The sequence below is a fragment of the Prunus avium genome, chromosome 3, assembly GCF_965620075.1.
Source record: "Prunus avium chromosome 3, drPruAviu1.hap1.1, whole genome shotgun sequence".
Taxonomy (NCBI): domain Eukaryota; kingdom Viridiplantae; phylum Streptophyta; class Magnoliopsida; order Rosales; family Rosaceae; genus Prunus; species Prunus avium.
The window spans coordinates 9,874,255-9,894,153 of record NC_142286.1 but is presented as its reverse complement, the minus strand read 5'-3'; the positions used below and the strand labels follow the sequence as shown (position 1 = coordinate 9,894,153).

The window sequence follows — 19,899 nt, the reverse complement described above, 5'->3', positions numbered from 1 at the left end:
AACTAGGTCACACAGCAAATGCTTGACTCCCAAGCCCATTACCATTTGAATTTTCCAAATTTGTATAGTACAACACAAGAACCCTATTACATGGCATGCATCCAACTATTTCAACTACTTTAGCATCAGAGGTAATAAGCTCCAATATTTTGTCCACCCTTTCTATACCTAATCTCCATAGTTCGCTCAATTTTCGAAACATCTATTGTATATCCCAACTCTTTCCCTATCTAAATAACAGACCTTACCACCCTTATAAACCCCATTTTCAAACATACCCTCATGGTATAGTTCAAGAGTGACTCTGTCAGAAATAGCTGCAAAAAGTACACATGAAATCTCAAAGTTAGCTGCAGACACATCTCCTTTATCTAATGCTACAGGTTTAAGGTTATAATTTATTTGCAGTTTCACTCAATGCACAATAGTGAATTTGGTGTGAAGCAGGCAACAAGGGGACCACGCCAAACATAAAAACCTATACTTTGCAGTCAATGCCAGCATAAAGGAAACATAATGCTAGAGAATCTTTTAAACATAAAGAAACTGACCTTGGACCACACACTTGCAAACAAAAAGCATCGATTTGCAAAACAAGATGAATATAAAATGCAAACAGAGAATCCTTTACCGTATTCGGGATTCTCTCCACCCCAACGGAACTTGAACTTCATTAGTGACGAGCATCCACAATGATCGAAATCTAGAAATTTCCAAAAATCCCTAAATAGGAACCCTAACCCAAAATCTCTACTGTTGCCTTTGCACCTCACATCCCTTTTTCGCGAACTGAAGACGATGTTTTTTGCGAATCAGAGAAGACAATCAAAGCCTTTTGAGGTTTAAAAAGACGCATATACCCTCTCTGGATTAAAAATACGCATATACCCATCCTATACCCCACCATTGGCGTTGACTTGACAAAAGCTCACAGAAAATGTAACAGTAGAATCAATGGAGCGAATAATATAGAGTTGATGGGCCATTTGAACGAATAATTTAATTCAGGGACCAAAATGTAAATCGTGTATAAATTTGAGGATCATTTAAGTAATTTACCCTATATACGATTAACAATATTCAAAACACTTCTTATAATCAAAGATAAGGTGGCTCATCTGCGGTTTTTCAAAAGGCAAGCAATGTTTCTTTGTGAAGTAAGAGGCAACCAGTTTAAAAAATGCACAACACAGATCTTAAAACAATTCAATTTGTAGTTCTGCAAGTAGCTCAACAATGGAACAGAAACAGACAGATATCTTCCCTAGTTGCATTAGCTAATTGTTGATATTCGTTGGAGATCCAAACGATCAATAAGCTGAAGTCTGTTTTTCTAGACAACCTTTAACTCTTTGAGCCATGCTGTATGTAGGGGACAGGGATCAGGCTTTCCTGCCGCAATTGCCTTCTCAGATAGAGAGTAAAACCAACCATTTCTCCATTTAAACTGCAAGCACAAGGCAATCTCCAAAGTGAGAAACAAATTAAACTCAATAAGTCATGTATATGCTTAGTAAACTTAAAATTTATAATTCCATGCATCTCTAACCTCTTTAACTGCAGTTGGAAAGTGAGAAACAGAGCGTGAGTATGCACATAATCGATCCTCCATGGCTTCTTCAAATACCAACCCTTTCTCTGCTGCTGCTGCAGAGGCAAGCTCTGCGATGAGGCTAGACACCTAAAATAATATTGATCAAGTTTTTTTATCAGTTCCCTTTCTCAGCACATAAACAATATGAGCTCAAAGTTTCCTGCACAACAACAAGAACTTCGGCTGGATAACATTCTGTACTAACCTAAAAGTCGCTTCATGTCACCATATTTTATATGTCAAACATTTCTTTGTCATTGAAATAAAAGATGTCTGCTGTTTTCATTGAGAATAGAGTTTTCACAGCCAACTGAAATTATGTAGAGGGGTTTAGCTGGACATAAATCAAAGAAAAACCTGATAGCACCGCAAACCCTGACAAAATTTACTTTCACCCAGCCCCAGCCCACCCAAGCTGGTTCATCTCCTTAAAAAGAAATGGAATAATGACACCAACCCAACATAATTTCCCAATAATGCTACTAGGCCTGGCCCATAACTAGTAACTATCAGCATTCTGTAACAAACACATGTTAATGGAAAATTAAAAACCTCACGAGGCATGTTAAAAAAGTCACAAGACCAATGAGAACATACATGCAAATGAGATTATTGTTTCAATTTCTATTGTTGAAAATCACTTGACAAAGCAACAAAACCTCTATGTCATGTTAACTAGGTAGCCATGCACGATGATGAAGGAAAAGTACACAAAAGAAAGCAACCTTAAAATTGGTATTGTAGCACATCAACTATATCAAACCAGTTAATAGTGAAATAAAACACAACAAATTGTTAATTATTTAATGACTCTGAAAAGTAATTGATTGCACTATATACTATCTCATCAGATTCCAGTCGTGCGATATAATTTCATCTCTCTCTTCATAATCCAGTCATGTAGTTCCATTTTGTTAGCTAATGCCTTACATAGAAGAATTATGATTGCCAAAAAGGTAACAACTGCTATTTAAATGTAAGTTTAGGAAATAAGAAGGCATGAATAAGAGGAAACATCCCTTTATTCATGGCATCTCCCAATCCGCAATTTAATTAAGAAGTAGAAATTGTTTGGACAAAGATCTTATTTCACATCATCATGCTGCACATTTTCTTTTCTTTTCTTGCACCTTAAGTTATCAAGTAAAGATAGGTTACCTCAGAGCGGTATTCTTTCTCTACACCACCTACAGTTGTTCCTGGATGACGAGCTCCAACAAGCATGAATGCTGAAATCCAGATCAACTTCTCTAACATCTGCTTCTGAAATGCTTCCTTGTTGAGAACCTGCTTCATATTTTCGTTCATTTATACAATTCTTCGGACTTATTTAAGTTTATCCCAAAACTGAAGGTACAAACTTAACAAACCCATACCCTTCAAACCCCCGCCACCAAGAGAATGCCCAACAACTCCCTCCCCCTCCAAACCCCACAGAAGGAAAAAGAAAAAACGCAATTGTTCATTATTTCCTTTTACCAAAGAAGAATGCTACACAAAGATCGATAACAAAATAGTGTAAAATGTTACGAAGATATTATTCTTTTACCTTGCAAGTAAGGCCTCCAGCCTGTAATCTTTCAGCTACTACAGATGCCCACTTCCCATATGATGCTGTCAGTCCTTCAGGATTGGTATCAGTCTTTCCATCAACAGGAGGTTCTCCAAGCTTGGAGACAGCAAAATATGCTAGCACTTGATCCGCATCACCAAGACCTTTACTTTCAAACCATGGTTCCAGCATTCCGTTCTGGAAAAAAACCAAATCTGCTAGATTGTCAAGTCCATTGGGTCACATCCATACCTCTGCCAGAATCCAAAACAGGGCTTGCAAATGAAGGGAAGTAAAAAATCCAGACCAAATCATTCTCGGAAGACGTGTACTCTGACTTCTTTTTTTTTTTTTTTGGGAAGCAATGAAACTTGAAAACAAGGAAAGGAGAGAAAGTTATGAAGGCTTGAACATGTATTTCAACAATGTAATGTGAACAGTTAAAAATTTCATTATAGGTAGGTAAACCTGATATCAGCCTACAATCTATAAACAACTAAGTTAACGGAAGTGCTACAAACAAAAGCTAGGGAAATTCGGTCACAAACTCCAGACCCTTTTATCAATTTTACAATCTTCGAAAACTAGCAACAGCAAATCATTGAAAGACAATGGACCAATTCATGAAAGACGGAAGAAGTCACAGGACAAATGATCAGTTTCACTACATTTGATATGTTTTTGTCAATAACAAGTCAAACTATACAACTATGATAGACATAACAGCCGCCTTCAAAATCTAGTCTTCTTATTTGGACCCACATGATTACCAGCTTAATATATAACAAGTAACAGTTATAAGGTCTATTTTCTAGATACATCACTCGGAATATGAGTTTATACTAAGAATTCCAAGGGAAACACAATGTAAGCACCCTATCCATTAACCAACAGTGCAATTCAACATTGACATGCCACCACATGTGATGTCTATAAATACTTGAGCCAGTTTGCTTCAGAGCCAAGGCTGCCTATCTGATAATCATACCCTAGCAAAAAGCTAGGGCAACAGGGGATGGTGATGCTAAGCTCAGTATTGTGGTTAAATATTAAGTACATTCGGAAAAACTAAGCACACGAAAAGACAAATCTTAGTATTCCGTTAGCATCATGCTTCATGCTTTATGCTTCTATTAAGTCACCCCAAATGCAGTAGGTTTTCCAGCATAAAAGTTATCTGATCTAATGATCGAGATAACTTCAGAACTGTACCTTAGACAGGGTTTAAAGCCAAAAGGACTCATGCACCAAGAACAAGGATAATAATTTCACAAGGGTATGCATAAACATTAGTTAACATTACGACAAAAGTTAACCAAATTATTCTAACAGCCCATTGAATAAAACAAGGTTATTGGCATTCAGTCAAAACTCCCAAAGTCAACTTCCAAATTCAAAGAAAATTCCCAACAAAAAAAAACATGACCATAAGCATCAACTTTTCTCTAGCATTACAGAAGAACACCCGCCCAATATCGGGTTTGATTTGTTTTTCCTTCTGATAAAATTAAAACACACCCGATTATTATCCAAATCCTATATACAAAATTGAATCACAAAACCACCTAAATTTCACTTCAAACAACTCTCAACAATCAATCCGAACTACTCCGTAAAAACTTGCTAACTACCATTCCTCATTATCAGATTATAAATAAATAAATGCAATCAGATGGCAATACCGCTCCATCTAGGCCTTGGAGTGGCCTCAAGAACAGCCTCAAGATCATCATTCCTAGTGCAAACCAAGATTGGACCTTTGAAATCAAGAGGCACAGGGTCTCCTCTTTTCACCAGCAAGTCATCACCATTGCCCAGGTCCTCTAAGGCTCTGCCAACCCTTCCACCACCGACTATCACTGCAGGTACCACCTTGGTTTTGGTGGTAGAAGCCATGGCAATGGCTGTGGAGGCCCTCGCTTTGATTCTTAGGGTGAGTGTTGAAGTGAATGAAATGGGTTTTCTAGTGAGGTGGAAGAGAGTGGAGCTAGAGAGTGTGAGTGTGTTGTTGGCCATGGGTGAAAGTGTTAGAGAGGATAGTAGTCAGCGGGGACATGATGCTTCTTTGGAGTGAGGAGGAGAAAGAGATCAGCCACTCGTTTTCGGTAATGGCTTATCGGTCTATCCAAATTGTCAAGAAAGACAATTTTAGAAACCTAGCTTATTTAGGCTTTCTCCAACCCATTTGGGGCTAAACCCAAATTTCCCCCCTCCAAAAAGTAACTATTTAGATTTTGTCCGGACTCGAACCGTTTTTTTCTCAAACCCTTTCAAACTCAAATTTTAAGTCCGCAACTTTATCAAATTATTTAAGAATGATTTAAGTCTAATTTTTTTAAATGGATAACGTTTCTTCGTTTAATCTTTTTAAATAACTTCATAATTTAATTTTTTGAACAATTTAACCTAAAAAAATTGAAATTCTACAAATATAATTTTGGTGGATTATTTGAGAAATGGGTGGGTATTTATAGAGTTTTCAGTGAGTTTTGGGGTTGGATTTGATTTAGATTAATTTAAAATATTATCTTGACCATTGGATTTAAATTGCAGCCGTTGGATTTTTTTTTACCATTAAAGTAGCATGGATTTAATATAGATCGTTGATTTTGGTTACTATTGGAATATATATAAGGGATGTTAGAACCAACGGCAACATCATGAGCGCATGACATGTGGCGCTACAAAGTCTGCAGCTGCACATAGGCTGCGTCAGGCTGCGTGGGCTCCATCAGAAAAAATTCCAATTCAAGCAATAGCAAACTGGTATTTGGCCCCAAGTTTGGGTTTTCCCAAATTTTGGCCCCTTGATTTTCTTGGGTTGGGAAAGGAAATGGGCTAAAATTTGGGATATTTTAGGTTTAGCCTCATGGGTTGGAGATGGCCTTAGTATCATTTGGCTGGCGGCCGCCGGACCGAAATGGGTAGCATGAGATTCGATGGGCTAAAGCCCGGCCCGGCTTAATGGTTATGTCTACTCGGTTCGGCCTGTTCGGATGGTGTATCCAATCCATAGTTATAAGGACTTTTTTTAAGTGAGTAACTTTAATAGAATTGACAAATTCTTAAATACTTTTATAGATGTGATAAAAGTTACTAGTAAATTGGCAAGACTTTTGCTCTTAACAATTAGCCTTAAAAGTATGGAAAAGTCATTCATTTAATAAGCTTTTTAAAAGTCATTAACGTTTTGGATACCATCAAACTTTTTAAAAGTCACAACTGGATACCACCAAACTTTTAAATACTTTTAACTACTTTTAAAAAGTCACAATTGAAAACCACTAGACTTTTATAAACTCTTTGAAAATCTAAATTGAATACCTCTAGACTTTTAAACTCTATAAAAGTCATTAAAAGGTTGAATTGACTACACCCCCCTTGGGTAGACCTTGGGCTTAGGATTTGAAACCTCCGGCCCACCCACGACCCAGCCCGCCTATTTGCTTTGTGTTTTTTTTTTTTTTGCCATATATTACCTTATTTTCATTCTAACAATTTAAGTAAATGTCTTGTCTTTTACTTTAATTTATTTTTATATTACTTTATTTACTTAAGTTTACAATATAAATATGGAAGTATCCCCCATTTGGATTCAATTAAAAATACTAGAAAATCAAATTCCCAACAAATCAAAATATGAAAGTTTTAGAGAGGATAGAAGTGAGCGGGGACACGATGTTTCTTTAGGATTTTGATGTAGGTTTGTTTGTTTTCTCTCTCACAGGTGGGACTAAGAAGGAGAAAGAGATCAACCACTCATTTTTGGCAATGGCTGATCGTTCTATCCAAATTGCGATGAAAGAAAAGTTTAGAAACCTAGCTTATTTACTATCATTTGCCCGCGGGCCGAAGTGGGTAGCCTGAGGCACAATGGGTTAAAGCCCAGCTCGACATGGTTAGACCCGGTCGATTTGACCCATTCTAACGTTTAAAGACTTTTTGTAAGTGAGTGACTTTCATAGAGTTGACAGATTTTTAATGACTTTTAGAGTATCTCCATTGCAAGGTTATAAAATTAGGGATGTAAAGCCACTTTTGCATCTTGTTAACATATTTGGGAAGTGTAAATTGGATTTTTTTTCTCCAATGATAAAATGTGATTCGAGGATGTGTACTTTGGACTACTGGGATGTATACATTGTTGGCATATTGAAATTGATTTGGGCCGTTCATAATTGGACTAATGGAAAAAAGGAAAGGAAGCTTGGCTTTTCAATTTAGTGGGCCCCGGTGAGTTTGGGCTGCATATGTTTTTTATTTCCTCTCTCCTCCTTTTTGGCTCTTCTCTCTCTTCCTTTTCAGCCATAGAGACCACTTAATGGAGACATAAAAACAGATGCAATTTTGCATCTATTTTTCAATCTCACAGTGGTTTCCTACATTTACAACATGATACACCTTTGCACTGCAAGTGTTTTCAGCGGCTAGGGTGTAAATATAGCATACACGCCTTTTTACATCCCCAAGGTAAGTGACATACTTTTATGTACTTTTATCATAGAGTTTTGTCTACTTCTTTTATATTTATTTTATAAATAGTATTTACCTTTTAATATTTGGGGGTTCTTCGATCTAAGTCCAAAATTCCTAATCGTCATTGGGTTTAGTCCACACCTTTTTTGTTGTAGATTTGGGCCCATTGACTTTTATTAATTTTTTTTCACGTGTCAATTTTACCCTTTGAGATAAATAAGGAAAGAACAGTAATTGAAAATCCAAATTAATGTATCAATTCTTTCCTTCTAAATAGATTTCAGATTTAAAATTTGGAATCCTTCTATTGCCGCATGACATAAAAGAAGTTCATATAAAACAATGAAAGTAGGAGAATTATTGATGATATCTTCCCAACAAATATTTACCTAACTACTACGTAAATGTGATATAATATACCTAATTATTAGGTCGATATAAGATAATATAACTAATTACTAGGTAAATATAACATAATATACCTTTTTTTTTATCGAGAAGAAGTAAAATTCCATTAACTGGAAGCATTGGTTACAATAAGGTCATCAAGAATACAACATTAGCCACACATGACCTTCTTCTAACCAATAATAAGGACCTTGTTCGTGTAGAGCAAAGCGGGTAATAGCATGAGCCACTTTGCTACACTCCCTAGGTTGAAATTGGACTTCCTTTAAAGAAAACTGCACAAGCAAGTCTCTCACATCATCCACAATGTTGCCGACAGTAGTCCAAATAGTCTCCCCTGAATTAATCATCATAACAGCCTTAGAGGAGTCAATTTCTATGATGAGAGGGAAAAAACCAACAGTTGTAGCAAATAAAACTCCTCTATAACATAATGTATCTAAATACTAGGTAAATATAAAATAATGTACCTAATTACTAGGTAAATATAACATAATGTACATAAGTAGTATACTGTACTATAAACATGTAGATTTTAGATAAAATGTGTGGATTTGAGTGATACAACCAATAATCGTAAAATGCCACAACAAAAACATGGGAAAAATAGGAAAAACTGGAAAATAATTAACTATCAAGAAACAAATGAATCGAAAATAATGTGGGGGAAAACACAAAACCCACATGTGTTAATGGTTAATTGCATCTTAATTAAAGATATTATGTGGGAATGAACTTTACAGCAACAAAAACATAAAGAAAAAAAGTGAGCTAAACATAAGAGTATATTAGTGAGGAATTGTATTATCAAAGAAGAAAACAAACAAACAAAATCAGTGAATAACAAAAGTTGTGGCAAAGAGTAAAAGAATATTTATGTACCTTGTGTACAGGTTGCTGTTAAGCTCATAATTTCATACATATACATGCCCTATTTACTTACTTCTTTTGCTTAGTTTCTTAGATTTCTAAGTTATTTGCCTCCCTTTGTGTGTTTTGTAGGCAAATAGAGCAAGAGAGCATAATTCATGCAATTCAAGCATGTTAAGGCCTAATTTGGATGAATGGATGAAGAGCTTAAAAGACAAACTCATTTTGGCTACAGCCCCCTGCCAGTCCAGTTCCGTAGGTCATATTGCAAGCTTTGTTTCAGCAACCTACACAGCTCGGATGAGGCAGCATTCTTCATGAAAGTTGTTCCAATGGGTGTGTACTATAACATATCCAAAATTCAGCCACATTGGATAAATATGGAGTCTGTTACTTAGCAAACACAGAGCCATGCTCATGATGGATTTTATCAGCGCACAAAATGAGTTAGCAATTTGTTTTGGCCTTAACTTCCTCCTCCGACCTTGGATTGGCCCAAATGATATATGGTTGGAAAGAAGACATTCTGAACTTCAAGTTTGAGTGCTTAAAGTCTTAATTTGCTTAAGGAAAGCCCAATTCGTAAGCCCTTGAAGTTGCTGGTCATACTGACCTCAAGATGAGCTATTGTTTCTGGTTGGAAGCTTGGTCATGGTGAGCTAGGCATGAGCTATTGAGCTGGTTGGAAGCTTGGTCATGGTGACATGAAGATGAGCTAGGGCTGCTGGTGGGATTTATTGGTGAAGTGCATCAACCAATTCAAATTTTCTAATACAAGTGCATCAACCATTTCAGATTTTATAAAACAAGTGTTGTATGCATTAGCCATATTGAATTCAGATTTTTCACTTCCTTAGGCCTATAAATAGGGAGGTTCTCTAAGCCTGTAAACACACCCCAAGGGGGGGAGCTCTCAAACACTTCTCTAGAGCTCCCTTCCCTTCTCTTCCTCAAATTCTCTTAGTTTCATTTTCTAGTTTTCAATTGTAGTAATGAAATCTTTGTGCTGAAATTCTCCTTAAGTTTTTCCAAGTTCTACTTAATTTTCATTGTTATGTAAATTCTTTTCTTTAGTTTCAAGTTTGATTAGTTTCCAAGTTTCAATTATGGTTTTTGTTCTTATTCATTATGCTTATAAGTTAATATGCTAGTTTGAATGATTGATCACCATTTAGGCTTGCATGTTAGCTATCTTGGTTTGAATTAAGAGTAGACACCATGCTTTAATTCGAATTGAACTATGAATAGGAAGAGTATGTATGGACATTCGACAACAGGGATTAGATACATACTTGGTTGTTTAAAATGTTCTTCTATGCTTAATGGGTTCCTAATGCTTAATTTTAGGTTAGACAACAAATGATCAAATTAGGGAATTAGGAACACAAGGTTATGACCACACACCATGGCTTAATCATACTTTAGCTAGAATCAATCCATTAATCTAATTGAACTTGGGAACTTATCTGCTTGAGTTAGTTATTTCTTTCTTCCTTGTTTTATTTATTTCCTTTCTTTTTCATTTCTGTTTTGTGTAGGAAAAATGAATTAGATCATTCAATCACCAATCCCTGTGGAATCGACCTCGCACTTACATACGCTAAACTACCAACGGTTCGTGCACTTGCGAGTATCACAAGTTGAGGATGCAACTGAATCCATTTTGGTGCAGCTGTATCTACGCAACAGTTGCCATAGTGCAAGAATACAAAGCCACAACAGAAAGAAAGCCAACGTTCAGATAGAAGTTCCAAATGTCCATCAAAATTCAACATCATATATAGTTATTATTTAATTGAGTACTACATAAGTAAAATAAAATATAAATAAATAAATATACAAATAGACGGTTTGGTTTGATTTTTAAACAATTTGACTTTTTATTGGTCAAACGAAACCAAACCGGCGATTACGGTTTGGATCGACTAGTTTCATCGATTTTGTCCATTAATTCTCAGTTCTTCTCTTCATCATGGGATAGTGCAACGTGGTAGCTCGCAAGGACAAATTAGATATATCTTTAGTTCATATAAACCTAGTTAAAATCACATATACATGCCTTTCCCTCATACCGACGGATAGAGGAATAGAATATATAGAGTAGAACATAGTAAAAATAAGAAATTGAAAGATTTCGTTGAAATTGTTCGTTTGGAAATTGGCCAGATTGATGCCCACCCCTACAAACAAGTCATGGTTTAAGAGACGCTTTACATATGGTGTTGTAAAAGGATGCTTTACATCAACACACTTAAAAATTCACTACAATGTCCTCGAATATTCGGATGTAAAACCTATATCCCACCAAAGTAAAAATAAAATATCACTACATAAAATTCTCCAAATTATGGGGTTCATTTCAAGTTGGTATCCGATCTTTGAAGATCCTCCAAACTCATACCCAAACTCACATAAAATCTACGCATAAGCCTATCCATTACCCACAGGTTTGGTAATTCTATTTAATGCTTAGTAAGAAATATGGGTTTTTTTTTCTTTCGCTAATGTATTATGCACCAAAACAATAATTAAAAATTCATATCTTTAAACTGATTAAAAAATGATGAGCTTCACTCAATAAGATTTTGTATGCTTTTGCATAAATTGGTAGAGAAAACTTTGTCAAAATGGTTTCAAATGTTATTTCAGAGTGTCAAAGTGCCTTTGTACTACTAGGATACTATATTCTTGATAGAATAATGTTACTCTTACCACATTTGTATACCACATTCTCATACCACCTTATGTGGCAGATGAGGAGGACAACACATCAATTAAAATTAATTTGATATTTTCTTTTCTTTTATGATTTATTGATACTTTTTAATTGATGTGGTTGTCCACTTCATCTATCACATAAGGCAGTATGAAAATGTGGGATAAAAATGTGGTAAGTGAAGTATTACTCATTCTTGATAATGTCAGGAAGGCTTTTGATCATGTGCATTATATGAGGCCCTGTTTAGTAAACTAGACTGGACTGGACTGGATTAACCTTTCTACATTACACTGGACTGGTTAGGATATGACTGGATTTTAAGAAGTTGTTTGGTATAGTACAACACCAAAGTTGAGATTAGTATGTCATTTATTTATTTTTATATTCTCATTTCCAAATTAATTACAACAAAATAGATTTTCAATCCAACAAAAAAATACAAATATAAAATAAAGGGTGGAAGCTAGAAGACGAAAGACATGAGGTGGAGTTTGATGGCAGCAACAAGTTCCCAGAAGTAGACGCCAGCACTCAAACTTTCACTTCCTCCCCAAATACCAGTTTTTACCTACTCTTCATCAGATCTTGAATTTTCAGCCACCTCCCTTCATATCTCAAAGAACAAAAAATTGCAAAATTATATATATAAATAAAGAGGAAGAAGTTATGAATCTGCCTTTCACCAATTTTTTCTTCCACGATATGCCTTTCATTCAAGATCTGAGGTCTATATATGGTAACGAAGAAGATTTGGCAAAGGGGGAGAGAAAGAGGATCTGAGAGAAGAGAGAAGAGGAGAAAAGAAGAGAAGAGGGGAAGAAAGAGAGAAAAAGATAAGAGAAGAAAAGAGAAGAGAAGAGGGGAAGAGAGAAAGAAGAAGAAGAGAGAGAACAGAGAAGATAGAGAAGAGAGAGAAGAAGAGAGATGGCTGGAGGCGTGCTCTCTGGCTTCGAAATCCACGTCTGGGGTAGGGTTTCTAAGCCCCAATTATTTGGGACTTGGATCCAAAGTCCATATCTAATCCTAGACACACTTTAAGTCCACCAAATAATGACTAGGACTCATGTCCATTTTAATTGAAAATATCCAGTCCAATCCAGCTTACCAAACGGGGCCTAAAGGGTTTCAAATGTAAGGGTGATATCAAAATGACGTTCAAAATTAGATATGCCAAAGACGTGTGATAGGGTTCAATGGTGACTTTCATAGTATGGATTGTTTAATTATTGTTATATTTTTTGTTTTATGGTATGGAAACTCATTTCGTCCCCTCTCTCTACACATCTAAACTTATTTGCATAAGGGTTTTACGAGACTCCTAAGGGTTTAGGGAGCATCCTCAACCGATATGTCAAATTGCCACGTGGACATAAAATGACAAAATTTAAAAGTTAAAGTTGCTCCAATCAAATAGTCAAAATCCCACATGGGTTTGAAGGCTTGAAGAGAGACATCAAAAATAACATATCAAAAAGTTTGATGTCAAATATTCTTTTAGTATTTTTGAGTCATGGACCCCACTATCATTTACTCTATTTTAAAACTTTATGTATCATATGGATCCCATTTGCTTTTAAAAATATAATAAAATAATATGATATTATGATATTTGGCATTTCGGGTAGAGTTAAATTTTTTCCTTAGTGTCAAATTGCCACATAAGCCATCAAATTCAAATTTAACATTTTGCATTTCACATCTCCCTTGGAGATAGTAATAATCCATATTTGCTTCATGAATATATCACCTAATTAGTTTATATATATATAGTCCCCTTCCATTAATAATTTTATTTGAGGGACACCCTTTAGGATCCCCTACGATTTTTTTTTCAACGATCCAAACCATCTATTTTTTAGGTTTTCATTCATAGATCATCCTTACAAAAAATTAGACAAATCGGAAACCGTTTCGACATCCAATTGTGTCCTACAAAATCAATGAACACGGTGCTTCAAGAAAGTACTAAAATTTCAATAACTCAATTGAGTGGTTAAATGATATCGGATTCAAGTGAATTTTTGTAGAGATGATTTTTGAATGATTATCTACAAAATGGACGGTTTGGATTAGTGAAATACAATGCGGAGTGAGCCCAACAAGATATATATATATATATATATATATATATATATATATAACCACTCAATTGAGTTATAGAAATTTTAGTACTTTCTTGAAGCACCGTGTTCATTGATTTGTATGACACAATTGGATGTCAAAACGGTTTCCAATTTGTCTAATTTTTTTGCAAGGATGATCTTTGAATGTAGACTTAAAAAATTCGTAAGGAACCCTAGAGGGTGTTCTACAAATAAAATTATTTGAGGGATCTCTCAATAGAAGAGGACTATATATATATAGGGGGCAGATCCATAACACTCTATTTTTTACACAAGTTTTGACACAAGTTCTTGACCATTAGATTAACACATTACAAATGGCTGAGATTAAATTATCACTACTATTTATTACTATCTTTTTAATAATACTTTTGGACTAAAAATACTATTATTTTAATTATGAATTGCATAGTTCCCATGATTCTCTCTCTATATCTCTTCTTCATGCCCATCGTGGGCTGTGTTTCTATCCCTCTTCCTCCATGGGCACCATTGACTACATCAATCAACAACCACCATCCATAATTAAAAAAATCTATTCCCATCCTTCATCGGCCAACAAGCATTACCCAGTTCCTCCAAAGCTCATAAAGATCATATCTTCAGTGCCTCAAAGTTCATCAAATTATTCAAAGTGAAAGCGTGAACAACATGTTCAATGGATTAGTTGAACCAACCCCTGCAGATTATTCTCAAGCAACTATCTCACATCTTACCACCCATTATGCAGTTTTACCAAGGCTTAATGATCATACTGTAATTAACTAAAGAATTAGGAATTTTCCTATGAGTTTTAATTATTAATTCAAGTTTTTTTTTATAACAAACTTCTTTCACTTTAAGAAACAAAACCAGAACAGCAGGAGACATAAACCAAAACAAAGCAGCGAAAAAAAAATACAGCTGACTTATGGTCCTTGTTTCATCTTCAGTTTCTTGGAGGGCATGGTAGCCCATCCACATGAGTTAGGACTGATGAGGGTCGGTCTACCCTGACCTCTTCGTGCATGCTTCGCCCAAGATGCCATAGCATCTACTGTAGAGTTTAGGTTGTACATTTGATTGTACCCAAGGGCAGGCATGTAGGAAGAGAGATGTGGCAATTTACATGAAGAACGAGAGAGAAAGTTTTGGAACCTATGCCAGTCTTAATTATTCTAATAAAATAATAATAACTTTTGAATAAAAGTATTATTAACATGATTATAATAAATTAGTTTTGAGATTTAATCTCAATCATTCGTAATGTGTTAATTTAATGATCAATAACTTGTGTCAAAACTTGTGTAAAAAATAAAGTGCCACACATCCGCCCCATATATATATCACCCAATTGAGTTGCTAAAAGCGTGCAGTATGCTAACAAGAATTATGATGAAGTTACTTGGGTATTGGCCGTGATTTTAAATCTCCTAGTAGAACAAAATGTATTCAAACATGTTTCCCGCTCATTGTTCCTTCCCAGATTTTTTTTTTATCGAGTCTCCCATCAACAGTTCAGCCCACACAAAAAGTCAACAAAATTTGAATAGTTACCGTTAAACCACCAACCACCACACAAATAAAACATCCTATTTCCTTTCCTCTAGAAACCAAACACAAAAGCTCCACACTTTCCAATGCTTCATTCAAATTCAAAACACAACCTCAATCCAATCCGGTAAGCCAGAGAGGGAGAAAGCCCCACCTCAGCATAAGTGGGTCCCAAAGCCCCATATTGGGCCACCACTATTGCCAATATTGTAGAAGAACAAAGCTGGGTGTTGTACTTGTATGTATGAATTTGACATCTGAAAACCGTACACACACACACACAAATAATAAAACAGTAGACACCACTATCCAGTAAAAACCAGTTTTTGTTTTCCCAACATCTTTCAAATCTCTTCTTCACTGAAGATTCAACTTCCCTTCTGTAACATCATTCAAATCTCTCTCTCTCTCTCTCTCTCTCTCTCTCTCTCTCTCTCTCTGTGTATTAACCATCTATATGATGATTTGCTTCAAAGAAACCAACCAAATTCCAGCAGTCTCATAATCTATTACAAAACAAAACCAACAACTAGCATTCACAATCATTCCATTAAAGCCCCAAACTTTACCACTCTCTCTCTCTCAACTATGATGAGTGGATGCAAGAAAACCACATTAATTCCACGGCAATCCTCGTACAACTCCCTCTATGTCAATCCTCTCACTAACCAGAAACACAACCGCAGCTACAGCGAAGGTGTCAGCTTGTTTTCACCAAAAAAAAAGGTGTCAGCTTGAACACCAAAAACCACAATTTGGAGCCAAACCCGTCAATTTTAAACCACAACAAAGAGAATGCAATGCCATACAAGCAAGAACAAGCTGCCTTGGACAATGACAAAGAGAATTTGGTCGCACAAGAAAATGGGTCTTCTTTTTTGATGCCATTGAAGCAGAAGAATTTGAAGTCTTTGTCCACGGGCTGCAGGGCCTTGAAGCCGTCCTCCCTTCAGTTTTGTATGCAAATGAATGAGCCTGAGAAGGTACTCTTTGGTGGGTCCACAATCTGGGACCCACCCAGTAACGGGTCTGAGAATTCGAGCTCTTTGAAGATCTGGGACTACTCTGATTCTGAGGCTGCCCCTGCCTCTTCTTGGTCTGCTCTGCCTAATAAGTGAGCTCTCTACTTAATTTGTTTGTGGTCAAATATAAACGTTTTACTTTTTTTTTTTTTTTGGTCAATCTAATTGTATGTGTGTGTAATTTGGTATGGTGTGGATTTAGGTCTTTGCTGTGCAGGCCACTGCCTATGGATGTAGGAAGGTGCACTTGTGTTATAGTGAAGGAAGCATCCCCAGAAGGATTAGATGGGGGTACTCTGTATTCTCTTTATACCAATGTAAGATGTCTGGAATTTGAACTTGTTAAGCATATCTTCATTTGGAAAAATCCTCATTTTGCCTTCTGTTTGAAAAACTTTTGGGTTCAATTTGAATCAGCATATAAGCACATTAATTTCACTAATGTTGCTTGTTCAATAATGTTATTATAATGCACTGTTGCTTTAGAATTTTTTTTTTTTTCTTTCCTCCACCAAATATCTTTAATCTCAAATGATTAGAAATCTTAATTTCTGTCACTGGACTTTGGACAAGATACTTTTCTGAAGTTGGTATTGTTTTATACTTGTATTGAGTACCCACGATAATGTAATAATCGATGGATGGGGCTTATGTTATGTTCGATGTTTTGCCTAGACCATAATGGTGGTGTGTGTTCTATAACACTTTCTGCTGTTGATAGTCCTGTTGATAGTCCTGTAGTTGGCTTGTCAGTCAATTCTCAGATTGTTAAAAAAGAAGCTACATTTCTACATTAGACTCTAATATAACCCAACATTGCAAAACCAATTTACATAAATAAAGTGAAAAATACATAGATATTTCCTAGTGGATTAGGATTAGGGGTTTCTTTTTATCATTCGAAATATGTATCTGCACCTTTTTTGACATATTAATCATGTTACATTATTACTTTGATTCTATCATAAACTTCATGGCTTTATCCATTCTTGAGTTTCTGATAAGACTTCCCAACATCCTATTCCTCTCTAACCTGCCCTTATCTATTGCTGTTTGTGTGTGGATGTAGTTGTTTTCTGTGATGAACTAAACTATTAAGATTGAAAAGAAGGTAAATCATGTTAAACTCCTGAGTCAATTGTTTTGATGTGGTATATATGAACTTACAGGAAGGCAAGGGAAGGCAAGACCGGAAACTAGCTATTGCACACCATAAGCGGAGGAATGGGAAATCTGAATTAACTATTGCTCAGAATGTAAAGGGAATATTATCTCATTCAGATGATAGTTTTATTGGGACTGTAAATGCAAACCTCATGGGTTCAAAATACCATATATGGGATCAGGTTAAAAATTGAACTCTTATGAATCATTACCTGTAAAAGTGGCAATCAGATGCGTTTCCATGAATTTTACAAATAGGTTTATCAGTAATTGGTTGATGATAAAGGTTTTACTTGCAGGGTAGCCCTCCCAATTCCTTGAGCAGACAGTCTAAGTCGCTTCTTGCTGTTGTATCGTAAGCTTTTTCCTCTCCTCTCTCTCTCTCTCTCTCTCTCTCTCTCTCTCTCTCTCTCTCTCTCTCTCTCTCTCTCACAGACCCACATAGACACGCTCACACTCTCCTCTCTCAACTTGTAATGTTTCCTTACCTTTACAGGTTTACGCCGACAATTTCGAGCTGGACAGGAAGTTACAGACGTTCGAGGGCATATATAGCCAAGCATCAATCCATGCAGTTAAAGAATACTACGCAGGTGAGCACAGCAGTTTCCAAGATATCTAAGGTTTCCAACATTAAGAATTGATCACATATATGGAGCGGATTTTTCTATTGAATATTATCTTGTCTGGTACTACTAAGTTCCATACCGAAATCCAGTTAATGGGTAAACTACTTAACTAAAGTGCTTCACACTCTTCTCTTGTAGGTACAACACATTAAGGGACTCCCAAAGGAATGGGAGGAGAAACTGGACAAAGTCCATCAGCTATGCTCAAGGGTTCCCAATTACAATAAAGTAGGTCTACGAAAGGATGTAATATTACCTCAGCGCATACATTTTTGTCATGTTTTGTTTTGTGTTTCTGTCCATTGATTGATTTTTATTTTCACTCAGATTTCAAAGCAATATGAGTTAGACTTCAGAGATAGGGGAAGAGCTGGGCTTAGAATCCAAAGTTCAGTTAAGAATTTCCAGCTGACTCTAGAGGTACTACAAGCAATCATGACTCAAAATTTTAATCAGATTCATCTAAAATGTAAACTTACTTGCTAAGAAACCACTGTGAAACAGAACCTGGTACTAATTTAGGATGCTTGTATAATATGTCTGTTTATGTTGCATATCCGTCTGTAGAAACACCGTGATCAAGACTCTCAGAAGAATGCTTTGTTTTATGACAATAATTGGGTGACTGAACCAGTGTTCAACTTCACAACATGTTTGGTTTAGGATGCTAACTTTTTTATGTCTTGTTAGGAGAACGGAAAGCAGACAATTCTGCAGCTTGGAAGGGTTGGGAAATCAAAGTATGTGATGGATTACAGGTATAATAAGCAAACAAGGTGATCCATATTGAAGTATGCATATTTGAAATCTTTTGCCTAATGCGAATGAAGAGAATGGGTTTATATGTGTTAGGCTTCTGACTACCATATTCTTCTATTGCAGATATCCCTTGACAGGCTACCAAGCGTTTTGCATATGTTTGGCTTCTATTGATTCAAAGCTTTGTTGCACAGTATAGAGAAATTTTCTGCGCCGCTACGTTTTGTAGTTCAACCTCCGAACACAAGCTTTCGACCTTCTCATCTTGTTGGCTTTTACACCCCATCTCACTAAACGCCATGCAGGGCAAAAGTGAAAGCCAAACAAACAAAGATGCGAAAAAATGGTTTGATTGAGAAAAGAAAAATATATGGTGGTTTGGTTCATTAAAGCATACAAAAGGCAAATTAAGATTTGCAGATTTGGTACCTGTATTTTCTACATCAGATGTATGTTTTGTTTTTTGGCTGTTTAATTTCTAAAACCATTGTGTTTTTTCATTCACATAATGAATTTTTCATTGGAGGTTCTAGCTTCAGGTACTTGCATCTTCATACTCACTTCAAGAGTTCCATCTTTTAGAACACTCCGAAAGAAAAACAATAGCAATACTAAAGGCCTCCCACAAAGACCAACTAAGCCCAAAATAGGGGTCTAAGCAATAAAAAAAAATAAGCAAAACGGTCCATGGGAGAACAAAAAAAAAAACCCTGGCCCAAAAACAAAAGCCCTTAGATGAGGCCCTATCTTTTAAAAAAGGCTGACCCAAAAATAAAAGCCCTTAGATGAGGCCCTATCTTTTAATCGTTGGATCAAACTGACCAATTTAATCCAATGGTTAAGATAAGACCTCACACCATAGAATTCTATGTAAGAACACACGTCCCTAGTGAAGAAGGGGTCAAGAAGCAACAAACCTGCACTAACAAAAAACAACCAACCTCAACCTCAAATAAGCACATGAGAAACGGACATTAGGATAAATTCATACTTGCAAAAAAAGAAAGTCCCAAATTTTAGTGATGTATGGTTACCTGGATATTCTTGAGC

At 35.9% G+C, this 19,899-nt stretch overlaps 2 protein-coding genes across 3 annotated transcripts; one reads left to right on the top strand and one right to left on the bottom strand.

Annotated features, from left to right (window-relative positions):
• Positions 1 to 1,172: 1,172 nt before the first annotated feature.
• Positions 1,173 to 5,275, bottom strand: LOC110772354 (nuclear protein). 2 transcript variants are annotated; one of them, XM_021976785.2, is made up of 5 exons: positions 4,829 to 5,275; positions 3,144 to 3,361; positions 2,753 to 2,881; positions 1,550 to 1,681; positions 1,173 to 1,447 (listed from the first exon to the last, which is right to left on the bottom strand). In XM_021976785.2, the coding sequence occupies exons 1-5, from the start codon at positions 5,160 to 5,162 to the stop codon at positions 1,334 to 1,336; spliced, it is 927 nt and encodes a 308-aa protein (XP_021832477.2). In that variant the 5' UTR covers positions 5,163 to 5,275; the 3' UTR covers positions 1,173 to 1,333. The 2 variants fall into 2 exon arrangements, with proteins under 2 accessions (XP_021832477.2, XP_021832478.2); XM_021976786.2 differs by having other exon boundaries at positions 3,144 to 3,344; positions 4,829 to 5,027.
• A 10,255-nt stretch (positions 5,276 to 15,530) lies between these two features.
• On the top strand, positions 15,531 to 19,387 carry TLP8 (tubby like protein 8). Its single transcript, XM_088250008.1, is given in 10 exon segments — positions 15,531 to 16,004; positions 16,007 to 16,389; positions 16,500 to 16,614; positions 17,467 to 17,643; positions 17,761 to 17,816; positions 17,958 to 18,054; positions 18,229 to 18,318; positions 18,418 to 18,510; positions 18,781 to 18,848; positions 18,973 to 19,387. Coding segments are annotated over 10 exon segments (1,296 nt in total). The 5' UTR covers positions 15,531 to 15,863; the 3' UTR covers positions 19,049 to 19,387.
• The last annotated feature ends 512 nt before the right edge of the window (positions 19,388 to 19,899 follow it).